This window comes from Camelus ferus, chromosome 23 (genome assembly GCF_009834535.1).
Source record: "Camelus ferus isolate YT-003-E chromosome 23, BCGSAC_Cfer_1.0, whole genome shotgun sequence".
Classification (NCBI taxonomy): domain Eukaryota; kingdom Metazoa; phylum Chordata; class Mammalia; order Artiodactyla; family Camelidae; genus Camelus; species Camelus ferus.
In genome coordinates, this window is record NC_045718.1 from 17,605,187 (window position 1) to 17,619,509 (window position 14,323).

The following is a 14,323-nucleotide window of genomic DNA, read 5'->3' on the forward strand; positions in this document are numbered from 1 at the left end:
AAGAAACAACTAGGATAAACACAAAAATCAAAAGCAAATATCCTTCTGGGATTGTTAATCATTTTTTATCATCAGTTTGAGGAAGACTATACCAAAAGCACCAGGAGGAACATACTGTTACGTCAGAATAAAATGTGCAAATATACAAACATGTCCAAGACATAACATGTCAAACACGAAAAAATACAAATTATGGAACATAATACTACGTGAACCATTTAGACAACACAAAGTTTTATGATTTATAGTTGACTACTAGGATTTTCACTATAACTACACAGTTGTGTTGTACATTTTATGCATATATCCTAACCTACATGTGCAAATATATATTTAGACTGAATTCCTGGGAGTAGACATGCAATGTTCTGGGTGTATGTGGATTTTTTATTTGAGAAACAATCAGTCTTTTTCTAAATCAAACAAAAAATTGGAATGCATAATTTTGTATTGATAAGGCTGCTGCATTGATTCAAATTTATTTTTGCAGGTAGCAATGCTCCCGCTTCAGCCAATCCTGCAGGTCCAAACTATCCAGGTTCAGTAACCTTTTATCCTTCTAATATTCTTCAGAACTTTATAGGTGATGGCTACCAAATCATGCCTTATTTTAATTTGCATTTCTTCGGTTATCAGTGAGATTCAAATTTTTCTTCTCTGTATTTCTTTATTTCTTATGTTGTTTCTACCCTTTTCTATTGACTTTCTAAAATAGATTTTCGGTGATCTGACACTATAAAATGAAGCCCTAGTACCATGAACTGAACTTTTTTACGACGTTTCTATTTTTGCCTTATTTTCACAAGTCAGTTTTATCTTTAAGATTTCTATACTATGCTATAAGATGAAGGTTGATTCGTATAAAATTTAGCTACATAAGGGGTACACAAATAGAATTTTGTAAGTATTCGATCATTGCAAAAGCACGCAGAGTCAAAATAGATCCCCTGATCTTTCTCTAGACTATTACCTGAGTTAATCACAGTTACTAGTATAGAGTATCTCTATATATTTCTATAGATCAAAATTCTGATATATGTAGTGGAACATTAAGTTTGGGGGATTTTTCCTCTGTTTTTCTCACACACAAATTGTATCATTCTGTTCATATATTTCTACAACTTACATTCTTTGAATTTAGTACCTTCATTGGAATTGTATTTTGATTTATTCTTATACTTACTCATGATGAATTCAAATTACGTAGTCATATTTGAACTGTTCTCCAATCAGCGGTCCTTCTATGTGCTAAGGTTTCACATTAACAGATAGTTGCATGTATCAATCTGTTCCCTCCTTGCTGCGAGTGTTGTGTATTTCTTATTGAAGCTTCAGGACTTCCCCATGCTGAAATAATACAAACATTGCAAACATGCGTCCTGATTGCATTGTTTGCATTTACAACTTTGGTACATTTGAAATCCTTCAGGTATGAGGAACGACATTGTGTTCCTCTTCACTCCACTCAACCCCAGCCAATGGCAAAGTAGTATCATTTGTTGAGTAAATTGTCCTCTCTCCAACAGTTTTGAGGGGCCAGCTGTTGTCACCCGTTAAATCCACCGGCATTCTACTCTTCTGTAAGCTCCCTTGAACTCTATCCCAATCTGTGCCAACAGAAAATCATTCTTTTCACTCTTCTTCTAGAATAGGTCGTAATGTCTGGCAGAACGCTTTTGCCCTGAAATGTACAGGCTACACTCATCTTAATGTTTCCAGGTCTACTTTTATTTTCTTTTTCGGAACATTTCACCTAATTTAGTAGCATTGGGTCTATGCACATTCACATCCAAGACTGTGGTGCATTTCCCAGACTGCAACCAGTTGGCTTCATTTTGCAAACTGGGACATTTCTGTTGTCCCCCCATTAAGACCAGTATTCCTACCACCCGCACCATTCTCCACCGCATAGAGTTATTATTTTTCTCTCTCCTGGGCATTCTTATTTGGCAACACAAAGGAAATCTCATAGCCACTGAAAGGCAGGAAAAGTCTTTATCTATTGAAATGAACTGGGTGATTGCTGGCCGGGACTACTGATCAGCTGCTCTGCTTAAGCCTAGAGAGTCTTTTTGAATGCGATGGAAGGAATTATCTTCCTGATTTTAGGGACTGCACCTCTGGCATCTCTTTAAAGCAGCAGAAGCACGAGACAAGAGCAAGAATGGGTAGAGCACGAGCCTGGGCAGAGGGTACTCAGGGTGCTAGGGAGGCTCTGCTCACTCAAGTCACATCAAGCTGTGAGTTTACTTTCCTGTTTAATGAAGGTGTGGAACTCACAACTCCATTACTGGCTTCTCTTGTGTTTGTCGTTTCCTATTGTCCTACTATTTTCAAAGATTGAGGGGAATTATTCGTATTAACATGGTAATTAGAGCTCCTGTTTAGAAATGCTGTAAAGCTGGTACCCCGGATCGCCCTAGAGTACCGTGGTGAGTTGAGGGCTGTGAATATTCAGGGGGACAGAGACGATTTTGTTGGATGATACATGAAGAAGTTATACTCATTGATCATCCCTGTTTACTCACAAGGTCCTAGTGAAAATATGCACTGTGACTATGTTTGCTGGTATGCTCTTTTGAAACTGTGGACCATAAACACTTCTTAAGGACTGAGAAAACATTGATACTCTTCGTCTTTGAAGACGAGGGGAATTAATTTTTTGTGAGACAAAGCTTATGTGGAGAAGACACTACTGGGATTAAAACAAAAATCAAAATCAACTCTCCTTACGGGATTGTTAATCATTTTCTAATCATCAGTTTCAGATAGACTACACCAAAAGCACCAGGAGCAACATAAATGATGTTAAGTCAGGTTTAAATGTGCTAATACGAAAGAATGTCCAAGACATACTATGCCGACCAGGAAAAGATACAAAGTATGGAGTATACTACTACTTGAAGAGCTTTTAAAGCACACTAAGTTTTATGATTTATACTTCACTACTAGGATTTCCATTATAAACTACAGAGTTGTGTTGTACATTTTATGCATACATCCTCACCTACATGTGCAAATATGTATTTAGACTGAATTCCTGGGAGTAAACTTGCAGTGTTCTAGGTGTATGTGGATTTTTTTATTTGAGAAACAATCAGTCTTTTTCTAAATCAAACAAAAAATTGAAATGCATAATTTTGTATTCATACGGATGGTGCATTGATTCAAATTTATTTTTGCAGGTAGCAATCCTCCCGCTTCAGCCAATCCTGCAGGTGCAAACTATCCAGGTTCAGTAACCTTTTATCCTTCTAATATTGTTCAGAACTTTATAGGTGATGGCTACCAAATCATTCTTATTTTAATTTGCATATCTTCGCTTATCAGTGAGATTCAACTTTTTCTTCTCTGTATTTCTTTATTTCTTATACTCTTTCTTCCTTTTTCTACTGGCTTTCTAAAATAGTCTTTCGGTGATGTGACAGTATAAAATGAAGACCTAGTACCATGAACTGAACTTTTCTCCGACGTTTCTATTTTTGCCTTATTTTCACAAGTCAGTTTTATCTTTAAGATTTTTATACGATGCTATAAGATGTAGGTTGCTTTGCATAATATTTAGCTATATCAGGGGTACACAAATAGAATTTTGTAAGTGTTCGATCATTTCAAAAGTACGCAGAGTCAAATTAGATCCCCTGATCTTCCTCTAGCATATTATCTGAGTTAATCTCTGTTAATAGTTTAGAGTGTATCTATATGTTTTTGTAGATCAAAATTCTTATATGTGTAGTTGCACATTTAGTTTGGGGGATATTTCCTCTGTTTTTCTTACACAGAAATGGTATCATTGTGTTCATATGTTTCTAAAAACTTATTCTTTTGAATTTAGAGTATTGTTTGGAATATGATTTGATTTATATTTATCCTTACTCATGATGAATTCAATATACATCCTCATATTCGAACTGTTCTCCAATCAGCGGTCCTTCTATGTGCTAAAGTTTCACATTAACAGATATTTGCATGTATCAGTCTTTTCCCTCCTGGCTATGAGTGTTGTGTCTTTCTTCTAAAATCCTCCAGACTTCCCCATGCTAAAATCATAGAAACATTGCAAGCATGCATCCTGACTGCATTGTTTGCATTTAAATCCTTGGTGCATTTAAATCTTTGGTACCCTTGAAATCGTTCAGGTATGTGGAACGAACTTGTGTTCCTCTTCAGTCCAGCCACCCCCAGCCAATGGCAAAGTAGTATCATTTGTTGAGTAAGTTGTCCTCTCTCCAACACTTTTGAGGGGCCAGCTGTTGTCACCCGTTAAATCCACCGGCATTCTACTCTTCTGTAAGCTCCCTTGAACTCTATCCCAATCTGTGCCAACAGAAAATCATTCTTTTCACTCTTCTTCTAGAATAGGTCGTAATGTCTGGCAGAACGCTTTTGCCCTGAAATGTACAGGCTACACTCATCTTAATGTTTCCGGGTCTACTTTTATTTTCTTTTTCGGAACATTTCACCTAATTTAGTAGCATTGGGTCTATGCACATTCACATCCAAGACTGTGGTGCATTTCCCAGACTGCAACCAGTTGTCTTCATTTTGCAAACTGGGACATTTCTGTTGTCCCCCCATTAAGACCAGTATTCCTACCACCCGCACCATTCTCCACCGCATAGAGTTATTATTTTTCTCTCTCCTGGGCATTCTTATTTGGCAACACAAAGGAAATCTCATAGCCACTGAAAGGCAGGAAAAGTCTTTATCTATTGAAATGAACTGGGTGATTGCTGGCCGGGACTACTGATCAGCTGCTCTGCTTAAGCCTAGAGAGTCTTTTTGAATGCGATGGAAGGAATTATCTTCCTGATTTTAGGGACTGCACCTCTGGCATCTCTTTAAAGCAGCAGAAGCACGAGACAAGAGCAAGAATGGGTAGAGCACGAGCCTGGGCAGAGGGTACTCAGGGTGCTAGGGAGGCTCTGCTCACTCAAGTCACATCAAGCTGTGAGTTTACTTTCCTGTTTAATGAAGGTGTGGAACTCACAACTCCATTACTGGCTTCTCTTGTGTTTGTCGTTTCCTATTGTCCTACTATTTTCAAAGATTGAGGGGAATTATTCGTATTAACATGGTAATTAGAGCTCCTGTTTAGAAATGCTGTAAAGCTGGTACCCCGTATCGCCCTAGAGTACCGTGGTGAGTTGAGGGCTGTGAATATTCAGGGAGACAGAGATAATTTTGTTGGATGATACATGAAGAAGTTATACTCATTGACCATCCCTGTTTACTCACAAGATCCTAGTGAAAATATGCACTGTGACTATGTTTGCTGGTATGCTCTTTTGAAACTGTGGGCCGTAAACACTTCTTAAGGACTGAGAAAACATTGATACTCTTCTGTCTTTAAATTCGATGGGAATTAATTTTTTGTGAGACAAAGCTTATGTGGAGAAGACATTACTGGGATTAAAACAAAAATCAAAATCAACTCTCCTTATGAGATTGTTAATCATTTTCTAATCATCAGTTTCAGATAGACTACACCAAAAGCACCAGGAGCAACATAAATGATGTTAAGTCAGATTTAAATGTGCTAATACGAAAGAATGTCCAAGACATACTATGCCGACCAGGAAAAGATACAAAGTATGGAGTATACTACTACTTGAAGAGCTTTTAAAGCACACTAAGTTTTATGATTTATACTTCACTACTAGGATTTCCATAATAAACTACAGAGTTGTGTTGTACATTTTATGCATACATCCTCACCTACATGTGCAAATATGTATTTAGACTGAATTCCTGGGAGTAAACTTGCAATGTTCTGGGTGTATGTGGATTTTTTACTTGAGAAACCATCAGTCTTTTTCTAAATCAAGCAAAAAAATGAAATGCATAATTTTGTATTCATACGGATGGTGCATTGATTCAAATTTATTTTTGCAGGAAGCAATCCTCCCGCTTCAGCCAAGTCCTGCAGGTGCCAAACTATCCAGGTACAGTAGCCTTTTATCCTTCTAATATTGTTCAGAACTTCATAGGTGATGGCTACAAAATCACGTCTTATTTTAATTTGCATTTCTTCGGCTTATCAGTGAGATTCAACTTTTTCTTCTCTGTATTTCTTTATTTCTTATATTCTTTCTTCCTTTTTCTACTGGCTTTCTAAAATAGTTTTTCGGTGATGTGACACTATAAAATGAAGCCCTAGTACCATGAAGTGAACTTTTCTCCGACGTTTCTATTTTTGCCTTATGTTCACTAGTCAGTTTTATCTTTCAGATTTTTATACTGTGCTATAAGTTGTAGGTTGCTTTGCATAATATTTAGCTATACCGGGGAACACAAATAGAATTTTTTAAGTGTTCGATCATTGCAAAATTACAAAGAGCCAAATTAGATCCCGTGATCTTTCTCTAGCCTATTACCTGAATTTATCACGGTTAATACATTAGAGTGTCTCTATATGTTTTTGTTGATCAAAATTCTTATATGTGTAGTTGCACATTTAGTTTGGGGGATATTTCCTCTGTTTTTCTTACACAGAAATGGTATCATTGTGTTCATATGTTTCTAAAAACTTACTCTTTTTGAATTTAGTGTCTTGTTTGGAATTGTCCTTTGATTTATTCTTATCCTTACTCTTGATGACTTCAATATACGTCATCACATTCGAACTGTTCTGAAATCAGCGGTCCTTCTATGTGCTAACGTTTACATTAAGAGACAGTTGCATATATCGGTCTTTTCCCTCCTGGCTATGAGTGTCGTATCTTTCTTCTAAAATCCTCAAGACTTCCCCATGCTGAAATCATAGAAACATTGCAAGCATGCATCCTGATTGCATTGTTTGCATTTAAATCTTTGGTACATTTGAAATCGTTCAGGTATGTGGGACGACCTTGTGTTCCTCTTCACTCCACCCACCCCCAGCCAATGGCAAAGTAGTATCATTTGTTGAGTAAATTGTCCTCTCTCCAACAGTTTTCAGGGGCCAGCTGTTGTCACCCGTTAAATCCATAGGCGTTCTAGTGTTCTGTATGCTCCCTTGAACTCTGTCCCAGTCTGTGCCAACAGCAAATCATTCTTTTCACTCTACTTATAGAATAGGTCATAATGTCTGGCAGAACGCTTCCTGTCCTCTAGTCTACAGGCTACGCTCATGTTAATGTTTCCAGGTCAACTTTTATTTTCTTTTCGGACCATTTCAGCTCAATTAGAAGCACTGAGTCCTTTCACTTTCAGGTCCAAGACTGTGCTCCATTTCCCAGACTTCGACCAGTTGGCTTCATTTTGCAAACTGGGACATTTCTGTTGTCCCCCCATTAAGACCAGTATTCCTACCACCCGCACCATTCTCCACCGCATAGAGTTATTATTTTTCTCTCTCCTGGGCATTCTTATTTCACAACACAAAGGAAATCTCATAGCCACTGAAAGGCAGGAAAAGTCTTTATCTATTGAAATGAACTGGGTGATTGCTGGCCGGGATATCTGATCAGCTGCTCTCCTTAAGACTTGAGAGACTATTTGAATGTGATGGAAGGAATTATCTTCCTGATTTTAGGGACTGCATCTCTGCCTTCTCTTTACAACAGCAGAGGCGCATGAAAAGAGCAAGAATGGATAGAGCACGAGCCTGGGCAGAGGGTACTCAGGGTGCTAGGGAGGCTCTGCTCACTCAAGTCACATCACTGCTGTTAGTTTACTTTCCTGTTTAATGAAGGTGTGGAACTCACAGCTCCATTACTGGCTTCTGTTGTGTTTGTCTTTTTCCTGTTGTCCTACTATTTTCAAAGATTGAGGGGAATTATTCGTATTAACATGGTAATTAGAGCTCCTGTTTAGAAATGCTGTAAAGCTGGTACCCCGTATCGCCCTAGAGTACCGTGGTGAGTTGAGGGCTGTGAATTCAGGGGGACAGAGACGATTTTGTTGGATGATACATGAAGAAGTTATACTCATTGATCATCCCTGTTTACTCACAAGGTCCTAGTGAAAATATGCACTGTGACTATGTTTGCTGGTATGCTCTTTTGAAACTGTGGGCCGTAAACACTTCTTAAGGACTGAGAAAACATTGATACTCTTCGTCTTTGAAGACGAGGGGAATTAATTTTTTGTGAGACAAAGCTTATGTGGAGAAGACATTACTGGGATTAAAACAAAAATCAAAATCAACTCTCCTTATGGGATTGTTAATCATTTTCTAATCATCAGTTTCAGATAGACTACACCAAAAGCACCAGGAGCAACATAAATGATGTTAAGTCAGGTTTAAATGTGCTAATACGAAAGAATGTCCAAGACATACTATGCCGACCAGGAAAAGATACAAAGTATGGAGTATACTACTACTTGAAGAGCTTTTAAAGCACACTAAGTTTTATGATTTATACTTCACTACTAGGATTTCCATTATAAACTACAGAGTTGTGTTGTACATTTTATGCATACATCCTCACCTACATGTGCAAATATGTATTTAGACTGAATTCCTGGGAGTAAACTTGCAATGTTCTGGGTGTATGTGGATTTTTTACTTGAGAAACCATCAGTCTTTTTCTAAATCAAACAAAAAATTGAAATGCATTATTTTGTATTCATACGGATGGTGCATTGATTCAAATTTATTTTTGCAGGTAGCAATCCTCCCGCTTCAGCCAATCCTGCAGGTGCAAACTATCCAGGTTCAGTAACCTTTTATCCTTCTAATATTGTTCAGAACTTTATAGGTGATGGCTACCAAATCATTCTTATTTTAATTTGCATATCTTCGCTTATCAGTGAGATTCAACTTTTTCTTCTCTGTATTTCTTTATTTCTTATACTCTTTCTTCCTTTTTCTACTGGCTTTCTAAAATAGTCTTTCGGTGATGTGACAGTATAAAATGAAGACCTAGTACCATGAACTGAACTTTTCTCCGACGTTTCTATTTTTGCCTTATTTTCACAAGTCAGTTTTATCTTTAAGATTTTTATACGATGCTATAAGATGTAGGTTGCTTTGCATAATATTTAGCTATATCAGGGGTACACAAATAGAATTTTGTAAGTGTTCGATCATTTCAAAAGTACGCAGAGTCAAATTAGATCCCCTGATCTTCCTCTAGCATATTATCTGAGTTAATCTCTGTTAATAGTTTAGAGTGTATCTATATGTTTTTGTAGATCAAAATTCTTATATGTGTAGTTGCACATTTAGTTTGGGGGATATTTCCTCTGTTTTTCTTACACAGAAATGGTATCATTGTGTTCATATGTTTCTAAAAACTTATTCTTTTGAATTTAGAGTATTGTTTGGAATATGATTTGATTTATATTTATCCTTACTCATGATGAATTCAATATACATCCTCATATTCGAACTGTTCTCCAATCAGCGGTCCTTCTATGTGCTAAAGTTTCACATTAACAGATATTTGCATGTATCAGTCTTTTCCCTCCTGGCTATGAGTGTTGTGTCTTTCTTCTAAAATCCTCCAGACTTCCCCATGCTAAAATCATAGAAACATTGCAAGCATGCATCCTGACTGCATTGTTTGCATTTAAATCCTTGGTGCATTTAAATCTTTGGTACCCTTGAAATCGTTCAGGTATGTGGAACGAACTTGTGTTCCTCTTCAGTCCAACCACCCCCAGCCAATGGCAAAGTAGTATCATTTGTTGAGTAAGTTGTCCTCTCTCCAACACTTTTGAGGGGCCAGCTGTTGTCACCCGTTAAATCCACCGGCATTCTACTCTTCTGTAAGCTCCCTTGAACTCTATCCCAATCTGTGCCAACAGAAAATCATTCTTTTCACTCTTCTTCTAGAATAGGTCGTAATGTCTGGCAGAACGCTTTTGCCCTGAAATGTACAGGCTACACTCATCTTAATGTTTCCAGGTCTACTTTTATTTTCTTTTTCGGAACATTTCACCTAATTTAGTAGCATTGGGTCTATGCACATTCACATCCAAGACTGTGGTGCATTTCCCAGACTGCAACCAGTTGGCTTCATTTTGCAAACTGGGACATTTCTGTTGTCCCCCCATTAAGACCAGTATTCCTACCACCCGCACCATTCTCCACCGCATAGAGTTATTATTTTTCTCTCTCCTGGGCATTCTTATTTGGCAACACAAAGGAAATCTCATAGCCACTGAAAGGCAGGAAAAGTCTTTATCTATTGAAATGAACTGGGTGATTGCTGGCCGGGACTACTGATCAGCTGCTCTGCTTAAGCCTAGAGAGTCTTTTTGAATGCGATGGAAGGAATTATCTTCCTGATTTTAGGGACTGCACCTCTGGCATCTCTTTAAAGCAGCAGAAGCACGAGACAAGAGCAAGAATGGGTAGAGCACGAGCCTGGGCAGAGGGTACTCAGGGTGCTAGGGAGGCTCTGCTCACTCAAGTCACATCAAGCTGTGAGTTTACTTTCCTGTTTAATGAAGGTGTGGAACTCACAACTCCATTACTGGCTTCTCTTGTGTTTGTCGTTTCCTATTGTCCTACTATTTTCAAAGATTGAGGGGAATTATTCGTATTAACATGGTAATTAGAGCTCCTGTTTAGAAATGCTGTAAAGCTGGTACCCCGTATCGCCCTAGAGTACCGTGGTGAGTTGAGGGCTGTGAATATTCAGGGAGACAGAGATAATTTTGTTGGATGATACATGAAGAAGTTATACTCATTGATCATCCCTGTTTACTCACAAGGTCCTAGTGAAAATATGCACTGTGACTATGTTTTCTGGTATGCTCTTTTGAAACTGTGGGCCGTAAACACTTCTTAAGGACTGAGAAAACATTGATACTCTTCTGTCTTTGAAATTCGATGGGAATTAATTTTTTGTGAGACAAAGCTTATGTGGAGAAGACACTTACTGGGATTAAAACAAAAATCAAAATCAACTCTCCTTATGGGATTGTTAATCATTTTCTAATCATCAGTTTCAGATAGACTACACCAAAAGCACCAGGAGCAACATAAATGATGTTAAGTCAGGATTTAAATGTGCTAATACGAAAGAATGTCCAAGACATACTATGCCGACCAGGAAAAGATACAAAGTATGGAGTATACTACTACTTGAAGAGCTTTTAAAGCACACTAAGTTTTATGATTTATACTTCACTACTAGGATTTCCATAATAAACTACAGAGTTGTGTTGTACATTTTATGCATACATCCTCACCTACATGTGCAAATATGTATTTAGACTGAATTCCTGGGAGTAAACTTGCAATGTTCTGGGTGTATGTGGATTTTTTACTTGAGAAACCATCAGTCTTTTTCTAAATCAAGCAAAAAAATGAAATGCATAATTTTGTATTCATACGGATGGTGCATGATTCAAATTTATTTTTGCAGGAAGCAAGCCTCCCGCTTCAGCCAGTCCTGCAGGTCCAAACTATCCAGGTACAGTAGCCTTTTATCCTTCTAATATTGTTCAGAACTTCATAGGTGATGGCTACAAAATCACGTCTTATTTTAATTTGCATTCTTCGGTTATCAGTGAGATTCAACTTTTTCTTCTCTGTATTTCTTTATTTCTTATATTCTTTCTTCCTTTTTCTACTGGCTTTCTAAAATAGTTTTTCGGTGATGTGACACTATAAAATGAAGCCCTAGTACCATGAAGTGAACTTTTCTCCGACGTTTCTATTTTTGCCTTATGTTCACTAGTCAGTTTTATCTTTCAGATTTTTATACTGTGCTATAAGTTGTAGGTTGCTTTGCATAATATTTAGCTATACCGGGGAACACAAATAGAATTTTTTAAGTGTTCGATCATTGCAAAATTACAAAGAGCCAAATTAGATCCCGTGATCTTTCTCTAGCCTATTACCTGAATTTATCACGGTTAATACATTAGAGTGTCTCTATATGTTTTTGTTGATCAAAATTCTTATATGTGTAGTTGCACATTTAGTTTGGGGGATATTTCCTCTGTTTTTCTTACACAGAAATGGTATCATTGTGTTCATATGTTTCTAAAAACTTACTCTTTTTGAATTTAGTGTCTTGTTTGGAATTGTCCTTTGATTTATTCTTATCCTTACTCTTGATGACTTCAATATACGTCATCACATTCGAACTGTTCTGAAATCAGCGGTCCTTCTATGTGCTAAAGTTTACATTAAGAGACAGTTGCATATATCGGTCTTTTCCCTCCTGGCTATGAGTGTCGTATCTTTCTTCTAAAATCCTCAAGACTTCCCCATGCTGAAATCATAGAAACATTGCAAGCATGCATCCTGATTGCATTGTTTGCATTTAAATCTTTGGTACATTTGAAATCGTTCAGGTATGTGGGACGACCTTGTGTTCCTCTTCACTCCACCCACCCCCAGCCAATGGCAAAGTAGTATCATTTGTTGAGTAAATTGTCCTCTCTCCAACAGTTTTCAGGGGCCAGCTGTTGTCACCCGTTAAATCCATAGGCGTTCTAGTGTTCTGTATGCTCCCTTGAACTCTGTCCCAGTCTGTGCCAACAGCAAATCATTCTTTTCACTCTACTTATAGAATAGGTCATAATGTCTGGCAGAACGCTTCCTGTCCTCTAGTCTACAGGCTACGCTCATGTTAATGTTTCCAGGTCAACTTTTATTTTCTTTTTCGGACCATTTCAGCTCAATTAGAAGCACTGAGTCCTTTCACTTTCAGGTCCAAGACTGTGCTCCATTTCCCAGACTTCGACCAGTTGGCTTCATTTTGCAAACTGGGACATTTCTGTTGTCCCCCCATTAAGACCAGTATTCCTACCACCCGCACCATTCTCCACCGCATAGAGTTATTATTTTTCTCTCTCCTGGGCATTCTTATTTCACAACACAAAGGAAATCTCATAGCCACTGAAAGGCAGGAAAAGTCTTTATCTATTGAAATGAACTGGGTGATTGCTGGCCGGGATATCTGATCAGCTGCTCTCCTTAAGACTTGAGAGACTATTTGAATGTGATGGAAGGAATTATCTTCCTGATTTTAGGGACTGCATCTCTGCCTTCTCTTTACAACAGCAGAGGCGCATGAAAAGAGCAAGAATGGATAGAGCACGAGCCTGGGCAGAGGGTACTCAGGGTGCTAGGGAGGCTCTGCTCACTCAAGTCACATCAAGCTGTGAGTTTACTTTCCTGTTTAATGAAGGTGTGGAACTCACAACTCCATTACTGGCTTCTCTTGTGTTTGTCGTTTCCTATTGTCCTACTATTTTCAAAGATTGAGGGGAATTATTCGTATTAACATGGTAATTAGAGCTCCTGTTTAGAAATGCTGTAAAGCTGGTACCCCGGATCGCCCTAGAGTACCGTGGTGAGTTGAGGGCTGTGAATATTCAGGGAGACAGAGATAATTTTGTTGGATGATACATGAAGAAGTTATACTCATTGACCATCCCTGTTTACTCACAAGATCCTAGTGAAAATATGCACTGTGACTATGTTTGCTGGTATGCTCTTTTGAAACTGTGGGCCGTAAACACTTCTTAAGGACTGAGAAAACATTGATACTCTTCTGTCTTTAAATTCGATGGGAATTAATTTTTTGTGAGACAAAGCTTATGTGGAGAAGACATTACTGGGATTAAAACAAAAATCAAAATCAACTCTCCTTATGAGATTGTTAATCATTTTCTAATCATCAGTTTCAGATAGACTACACCAAAAGCACCAGGAGCAACATAAATGATGTTAAGTCAGATTTAAATGTGCTAATACGAAAGAATGTCCAAGACATACTATGCCGACCAGGAAAAGATACAAAGTATGGAGTATACTACTACTTGAAGAGCTTTTAAAGCACACTAAGTTTTATGATTTATACTTCACTACTAGGATTTCCATAATAAACTACAGAGTTGTGTTGTACATTTTATGCATACATCCTCACCTACATGTGCAAATATGTATTTAGACTGAATTCCTGGGAGTAAACTTGCAATGTTCTGGGTGTATGTGGATTTTTTACTTGTGAAACCATCAGTCTTTTTCTAAATCAAGCAAAAAAATGAAATGCATAATTTTGTATTCATACGGATGGTGCATGATTCAAATTTATTTTTGCAGGAAGCAAGCCTCCCGCTTCAGCCAGTCCTGCAGGTCCAAACTATCCAGGTACAGTAGCCTTTTATCCTTCTAATATTGTTCAGAACTTCATAGGTGATGGCTACAAAATCACGTCTTATTTTAATTTGCATTTCTTCGGTTATCAGTGAGATTCAACTTTTTCTTCTCTGTATTTCTTTATTTCTTATATTCTTTCTTCCTTTTTCTACTGGCTTTCTAAAATAGTTTTTCGGTGATGTGACACTATAAAATGAAGCCCTAGTACCATGAAGTGAACTTTTCTCCGACGTTTCTATTTTTGCCTTATGTTCACTAGTCAGTTTTATC

General features: G+C 37.7%; 1 protein-coding gene across 1 annotated transcript in view; it reads left to right on the forward strand.

The window, feature by feature from the left end:
- Window positions 1-2,745: 2,745 nt before the first annotated feature.
- LOC106730595 (basic proline-rich protein-like) overlaps window positions 2,746-14,323 on the forward strand; it is a 34,399-nt gene continuing 22,821 nt past the window's right edge. Inside the window, exons 1-3 of the mRNA XM_032466425.1 lie at window positions 2,746-2,881; window positions 3,186-3,233; window positions 8,592-8,639. Of these exons, the coding sequence (XP_032322316.1) occupies window positions 2,842-2,881; window positions 3,186-3,233; window positions 8,592-8,639 (136 nt within the window). The 5' untranslated portion in view covers window positions 2,746-2,841. The remainder of the gene's footprint in view (window positions 2,882-3,185; window positions 3,234-8,591; window positions 8,640-14,323) is intronic.